Source organism: Oryctolagus cuniculus, chromosome 6, assembly GCF_051225735.1.
Source record: "Oryctolagus cuniculus isolate XC-2025 breed Fujian yellow rabbit chromosome 6, ASM5122573v1, whole genome shotgun sequence".
Lineage (NCBI taxonomy): Eukaryota > Metazoa > Chordata > Mammalia > Lagomorpha > Leporidae > Oryctolagus > Oryctolagus cuniculus.
In genome coordinates this window covers 24,926,821-24,934,429 of record NC_142872.1, presented here as the reverse complement: position 1 = coordinate 24,934,429, position 7,609 = coordinate 24,926,821, and the positions used below count along the sequence as shown (strand labels likewise).

At 57.6% G+C, this 7,609-nt stretch overlaps 1 protein-coding gene across 1 annotated transcript; it reads left to right on the top strand.

The window, feature by feature from the left end:
- Positions 1 to 2,438: 2,438 nt before the first annotated feature.
- On the top strand, positions 2,439 to 4,309 carry NEUROG1 (neurogenin 1). Its single transcript, XM_002710221.5, has one exon. The coding sequence runs from the start codon at positions 3,000 to 3,002 to the stop codon at positions 3,738 to 3,740; it is 741 nt and encodes a 246-aa protein (XP_002710267.3). The 5' UTR covers positions 2,439 to 2,999; the 3' UTR covers positions 3,741 to 4,309.
- The last annotated feature ends 3,300 nt before the right edge of the window (positions 4,310 to 7,609 follow it).

Here is a 7,609-nt window from a genome sequence, read left to right as displayed (position 1 = left end):
CAGGGGTCCTTCCCTCCCCTGCCCTCCCAGGCTCCTAGCCACAGGAGGACCCTAGTGCTGGTATCACTTGGAGCACCTCTGAGCTGTAACATAAATGTGCCCAACCTGCTCAGGGGTTTAGATGCATCCAGGTCAGGAGAAAGGATGAGAAAGCCAGAAACATATTCTAGTATGGATGAGTTGGCCCTAGGCATTTGCCAGTGGCAACTTCAACTTGTGGTGCACATTTTCAGAGATTCTGATTCCAGGGGTGTGGGGTGGTGTCCCCCATCACCACCACCAGCCATCCCACGTGACCACAGTGTGAGAAATTCTGATGTCATCCTTGGTCCTCAGGACCATCTGCTTCCACCACCCACCCCTGCTTCCCAGCAGACCCGCAGCTGGCTGTCTCCCACACCACGCAGCCAGAACACCTGTGCAGTGCTCAACACCTGCTGGCAGCGGGCTTACTACCCGTCCTTCCCACCTTATTGCCCTCTGAGAATGAGGGTTTCCATAGATGTGCTCAGGCACTGGGCTTGGGGGCATTTTGCAGGCAGGAGAAACCTTTGCCTGTCCCAGAGGGGTATGCATCCTCCATAAAGCAGCTCTGCCTTTCCCCCTGCAGCAGCAAGTCCTTGGCCCCATTCTCATCCTGCCACAGTCAGCTCCACCCTCGGTGGGTCACTTTCAGAGCGCACTTCTGAAAAGCCCAAGCAGCAAGGTCTAATGTCCATGGAGAAGCCAGGCCGCCTGCCTGCTCAGCTCAACTCAGAGGGAGGAGGGGACAGCGGCAGGAGAAAGCAGAGACCCCTGTTGGCTGAAGGCTTGTCCTTGTGTACACGGGAAGAGGTGCCCTCTCGGGACAGGCGTAGCTCACGTTCTGGTGTGTGGCTTGGCAGGTGGTAGGGAGACTAGATTTTATCCCCCACTCAGGCCCTGTGCCAGATGCCCTTGTACTGAGAACCAGAGGCACGACTGCAAGTGACAGCCCTGCTCAGAGAGAGCCACAGGAGCAGGGGACAAAGATAAAGAGAGGCCGCCACGGCAACTGAAGGCCTGCCACGGCTGCCGGGTACCCCCTGCCCCCTGGGTCCCCACAGAAGCCCCATCCAGACTGACCCCCTGTGGCCACCAGTCACCCCACTTCTCTCTTCTGCTTTCAACTGCCTGGCTGTCCAGGTGCCCGGCAGCCGAAACAACCCACACACTAATGGACCCTAGCCATGCCAGTTGTCTCTTCCAGGAGTCTGGGAAAGGAGCTGCAGTGGGTTAAACAGTGGTCCCCCACCTAGAACTCAGGATGCAACCTTTGGGGGTGTAATTAAAGTAAAGAGATCAGAATAGACAGGGCCTTAAATCCAAGTGTCCCTTCAAATAGCAGAGGAGGAGACACAGGGAGACCAGGGGGAAGACCATGTGGGGACAGGAGGCAAGGCAGGTGCCTAGTGAGGCCCCAGGGAGGGTGATCAGGAGAGGGGTGTGGGCAGATGCTCCTCAGAGCCTCCAAAGGCAGCCGCCCCTGCAGACACCGTGGGCTTGGACTTCCGGCCGCCTGAATGGGATGGAAGAAAGTGCTGTGACTTCAGGCCACGAAGTTGCTGCTATTTTGTTGCATCAGCTCGGAACAATAAAAATACAGGGTCCAGATGTGTCAGAGGGGACGCACGAAAGCCCCAGGGAGAGAAGCCAAGGCCAGCTCAGGGTGAGGCCACTGAGCTCCTGCTGGCTCTCACAAGTGCCAGCAGCCCCTGGGCTCCTGAGACGCCACAGAAGGCACCCAGCATGCCCCATGAAGACATTCCAGAACTGGCAGGTTTACTGTGCCAAGAGAAGCTTCTGCCAGAGGGCTCCACCACGTGCGGGCCGCCCTCCTGGGCCGGCGGGTGCCCCTGTGGGCCCCCTCCAAGAGATGCAGGCACAGGAACTCAGGGGTGGCATTGGAGGGGGCAACGTCCAGGAGATGCCCGAGGGGAGGGGGTTCCCAGCAATGGGCAGTGAGGGGCTGGGTAACAGCCAAGGGAGCTGGGTGAGGCGAACACTCACTGCGTCCGACACAGGACGTCACCGCACTCCTCCACCCATTACCGGGCCCAGGTGAAGATCAACAGCCTGTCCCGTTTCTTTACCACGCTCGTGTCCGTGAGCAACATGATTTTGCCAGGGCTCCGAGGACGATTGCCATCACCATCACTCATCGGCCGCGCGGTTACGAAAGCGCCCAGCCAAGATCAGCCCTCCCAGAGCAGCTGCGGGTCCTATTTTACAGACGGGGAGAAGTCGAGTTCCAGGAAGTTCAATCACTTGCCCAAAGTCACGCGGCCCCGAGCAGCTGGAGAGGGGACACGAACTCACACTCCCAGCCAGCTCCGGGTTTCCGCAGCCTGCCCGCGCCCCGCCTCCCCTGCCCGGCCCAGCGAGGGGCGCCCGCACTGCCCGCGAGGAGCGTGCCTCGGCCGCTAATCGCCGCCGCCCCCGCCTCCGATTCACTGCCGGGAGACGCCCGGCCCGCTGAGCCCGAGCCGGCTCCCGGGTCCCGGCGACGCCGCCCATTGGCCAGCGGTAATTACGGGCACGCTCCGGCCGGGGGAGGGGCGCGGGCGGCCTCCCGCGAGCATAAATTATGCAAATACCCGGGCGCCGCACGGGGCTGACCTGCCGCCGCGCTCCTTTCACCGGGGCTGCCGCGGGGGCGAAGGTGGCAGGGGAGGGGGGGCGCCCATTGTTGCGCCGGGTACTTAAGGGGTCCTGAGGCCGGTCGTGTGCCACACTCGGCGCTCACACGAGCTGATCTGATCGCCGGCGACATCACTCGGGAGACCGGCCGGGCGCGTGGCCCCTGCAGGCGAGGCCAAGTTCCCCGTACGCCCCTGCGCCCTTCCGGCCCGCACAGGGCAGAGAGTAACCCCGGGCCGTTCGGGACGTAAGTGCGCCCCAGCTGCCGTGCCCTCAGCCCCGGCGGGCTCCTGCTCTCTAGGCGCCCTCTCGTCCGTCCGTGCGTCCGGCTCAGCGCCAAGATGCCAGCGCCTCTGGAGACCTGCCTGTCCGACCTCGACTGCGCCAGTAGCAGCGGTGGCAGCGGCGGCCACCTGTCCGGCTTCCTCACCGACGAGGACGATTGTGCCAGGCTCCAGCCGCCGGTCTCGGCCTCGGGGCCGCCCGCGCCGGCCCGCAGGAGCGTGCCTGGGGTCTCCGGGGCGCCGGGCGTTGCGGACGCGCAGGACCATGAGCAGGAGCGGCGGCGGCGCCGCGGCCGCGCGCGCGTGCGTTCCGAGGCGCTGCTGCACTCGCTGCGCAGGAGCCGGCGGGTCAAGGCCAACGACCGCGAGCGCAACCGCATGCACAACCTGAACGCGGCGCTGGACGCGCTGCGCAGTGTGCTGCCCTCCTTCCCCGACGACACCAAGCTCACCAAGATCGAGACGCTACGCTTCGCCTACAACTACATCTGGGCCCTGGCCGAGACCCTGCGCCTGGCGGATCAAGGGCTGTCCGGGGGCGGCGCCCGGGAGCGTCTCCTGTCGCCGCAGTGCGCCCCCTGCCTGCCCGGGCCCCCGAGCCCGGCCAGCGACGCCGAGTCCTGGGGTTCCGCGCCCGCCGCCTCCCCCTGCGCAGCCGCCGCCTCGCCGCTGTCCGACCCCAGCAGCCCGGCCACCTCCGACGACTTCGCCTACGGCCCCGGCGACCCCCTCTTCTCCTTCCCCAGCCTGCCCAAGGACTTCCTCCACACGACGCCCTGCTTCATCCCTTACCATTAAGCCCGTGGTAGACACGGCCGCCACCCCCGCCCCCAGGCCGTCGGGACCCCAGCTGCCTCCCGGGGGCGCCGGGAGGAAGCGAGGGCTCGAGGGGGCGGCGGATACCGGAGCCCTGCGCCCCCGCCGGCTGCGCCCGGGTCCGTTTGCGCAGCCCTCAGCCCCGGGGCCCCTGCTGCCCGCCCCAAGTCGGACTTGGCTTTTGCACTTTGTGAACTCCACAAAACCGCCTTTGTGGCGGGCCAGGAGCTGACCCCGGCCAGCACTCCAGTGTGATTTAGAAAAGCGACGGATCAGCCCCCGAAGACGAGGTGAAAAGTCAATTTTACAATTTGTAGAGCTCTAATGAAGAAAAACGAGCATGAAAATTCGGTTCGAGCCGGCTGACAACACGATGAAGAGGCTGGAAAGGGCGGCGACGAGGAGGGGGCTCCGCGCACCCATGCAGACGCCGGGCTGCAGAGTGCTTTAATTTATTCGAGATGCTTCGTTCATATGAAAGTGTATTTTTGTACATAAAGAGTTTATTCTATTATTATGAACTATCAAAGTTTACATTTTTGTACTGCAGATGGTCGGTGTAAATAAAAAATAAGTAAAATTAAAAAAAAAAAGTCCCTGGTTTCTGGCCTACTGCTAGTGTCTCCATCCCTCCTTCCCTACCCCCCATCCCCGCCGCCGCTGCTGGCTCAGCCCCTGCTGTGAACACGACCCCACCCAGCTCCAGCCTCCAGTCCGGTTCCAAAACAACCAAAAATAAAACGTGCCTGATTTCCCCCATGAGACAGATAAAGACAGACCCGGGTGTTCGGGCTCTGTCTTTTCCTTTCTCCTTGTAAACTCCAGGGGGATCTTTCAGGCCCCCGTGAACCAACCAATTAAGACTTTTTAGTGGGGAATTAGCCCCGCACGCGCAGCTACCTGTAGAGGTAGGGGCGGTGGGAGAGTCTTTCTTTTCAGGGGCTCCACGTCAGCTGGCTCTGTTTCAAAGAGAGGGGATTAGGGAGATCAATGCAGTGTGACCACTGGCGAGGAAGTCCCGGTGACAGGTGGGCCTGGGCAGGGCAAGCAGAAGGGGCCACTTTTCTAACAGCCTACTTACAGAGGGGAATTCTCTTGGAAACAATACCTCCCAATCGTGGTCCATTGAGACGGGGTTCACACTGGCTGTGAGGCACGGGACACACCGTGCTGGTGTGGTGTTCCTGAGTGGGGTGTGCAGCTGCCGCAAATTGTGAGCTAGGGTGCCTGCACCCTCCCCCACACCTGGACCCCGCGGCCCACGTGCACACACAGGCGCACACCCACTGAGGCTCTGAGTGGGAGGGCGAGTGACACTTGCAGAGGGAGGCACGGGTGCAGGGTTTGCTGGCTGCGTCCTGGGGCCCATAGCCAAAGATTGGGGCTGCTCCCAGAGAAATCACTGCCCACGCTCGGCGGGGATCTTCGCTGTGGCGTGTGTGTGTCTGTTGTCTGCTGATTCTCTCCAGGCACCAGCCAGCGGCAGCTCTTGTTTTAAGTCTCAGAATGTGGGTTTTATAAGAGAGAGTTCCTGAAACTGCCTGTTCCCCAGCTCACAAGCTGACCCAAAGGCCATTCTCCCCTCTGCCCTCCTCCCCACCTCCTGCCTGGCACTTGGCTGTCTTGTTCCATGATTTTCATAAAGACAATTACTTTGCCTGGGAGTGGGGTTGTGCAAGTGAGCCCAGGAAAATGGCGTTCGACTGCATTAGGGAAATATCCGCGTTGGGGGTAAACAGAAGCAGAGGCCAGAGGGAAGCTATTGACCACAGCTCTCTTTGTGCAAGGCTTGTCTCTCTGCACATAGACTGGCCTTGCTGAGTTGGAGCCACAGGTTCATTCATTGGGTCCCCAGCAGGCACTGCTAACCCCACCCAGGGTAAGGTGCACTCCTTCAGACTAAAAAGGCTACTTTGCAGAAGATCCCGGAAGTTCAGATTCTTTCTCTAACTCTAGCACACACAGAGTCCTCCAGGAAAAGCGTCAGAACTCATGAAAGCTGAAAACAGAATCACTTCTGCTAAAAAAAAAAAAACTCCAGAGAAAAGTCCGTCTCTGCAAGCACCCAACCTGGCCCTGCACTGTTGTCTGCCTCAGAATGAATTCGGTCAACTCACTTTGCGGTTTCCTAGACCAGAAGCGCAGACAGTCTGCAGGGGATTCTCTGCTCTGCCCCGCATGGGGTGCCTGGAAGTGACTCCCTCCAACTTTGTAAGCAGCCCAGGGCCAGACCTGCAAGGAGCTAGGCCCCCCATGCAGACTTTTAACCAGTGACATAGGTGCAGCTGTCTGGGCCAGAGGAAGAGAGCCTTCATCACCGTCCAGGCTTACTGGGACAAGCACCAGCCAACCTTTCAAGCAGGAGCCGTGGTTCAGCTGCCTTACAGGGGAGCACCAGAGAAGAACGGCAAACCACGCATGCTCTCTGTTTTGTTGCCACAATAGAATTACAACCCAAAAGCACCTTTCCAAAATAATAGTCTTTGGTGACATCATTTGCTGGGGGAGCCCCCACCCTTGCCAGCTAATACCACTCTAAGGAAGAAAACATGTGAGCCCTTCAAAAAATTAATAGAAAGTGCATGTTATGAAAAAAGTATGCAGGGACTTCACAAATGTTTGCACCAATGTAAGTTTAGCTTTTGAATTCTCTTTAAATTCTGTTTTTCCACAAACTTCGGAACTCTCAAACTGAAGGACAGTGATTTAAAACGTTTATCCCACGGGCTGGCATTGTGGTATAGTGAGAAATGCTGCCACCTGTAATACTGGCATCCCCTGTCAGCACCAGCTCGAGTTCCAGCTGCTGCACTTCTGATCCAGCTCCCTGCCGATGACCTGGGAGAGCAGTGGACGATGGCTCACATGCTGGGAGTCCTAGATGAAGCTCCTGGTCATCTGGGAAGTGAACCAGCAATGGAAGATCTCTCTATGTCTGTCTGTCTGTCTAACTCTGCTTTCTTTTTCTTTTTTAAAAAAAAATTATTTATTTAACTCTGATTTCAAATAAATTAATTAATGTTAAAAAATATTTATCCCAGAGCAGATGTTTGGCCAAGTGGTTTAAATGACCATGCTCCAGGGCAGGCAGCAGCTTAAGCTGCCACTTCAAACACCTGCCAGGGATCAAGTCCCCCTCTGCTTCAAATCCACAGAAGCAACAAATGAAGGCTCAAGTACTTGGGTCCCAGCCTCCCACATGGGAGACCCAGATGGAGTTCCTGGCTTCAACCTGTGGACTAGCCAAAGCCTGGTTGTTGGTGTCAATTGAAGGTGAACCATCGGATGGAGGTGCTTCTGTCTCTCTCTATGTCACTCTGCCTTTCAAATAAATAAATAAAAATAAACTTGTACTTTCTTTTAATGTATTAAGTGGAGGATATTCTTATGTCTAATAAGTTATAGTATGTCTAAGTGCTCACAAAAGATGCATCATTCTTGGGTACTTCTTTAAAGTTAATTAAATTTCTTAAAAAAAAAAAAGAAGTGAAATTAACTTTGAGATGCAATGACTTTAAACAACCCTTGTCCCCACTGTTGAGGAAAAGTTTTTTGTTGTTGCTGTTTTTTGTGCAAATTGTTGAACTCCACTTAGTATACAGTTGGTCTTCTGTGTATGAAGTTAATTGAAAAGAGATCTTGGGGCTGGCACTGTGGCATATCGGGTAAAGCCACCACCTGCAGTGCCGGCATTCCATATGGGCACCAGTTTGAGTCCCGGCTGCTCCACTTCCCATCCAGCTCTCTGCTATGGCCTGGGAAAGCAGTAGAAAATGGTCCAGGTTGCCAGCACCGCGGCTCACTAGACTAATCCTCCGCCTTGCCGCACCAGCACACGGGGTTCTAGTCCC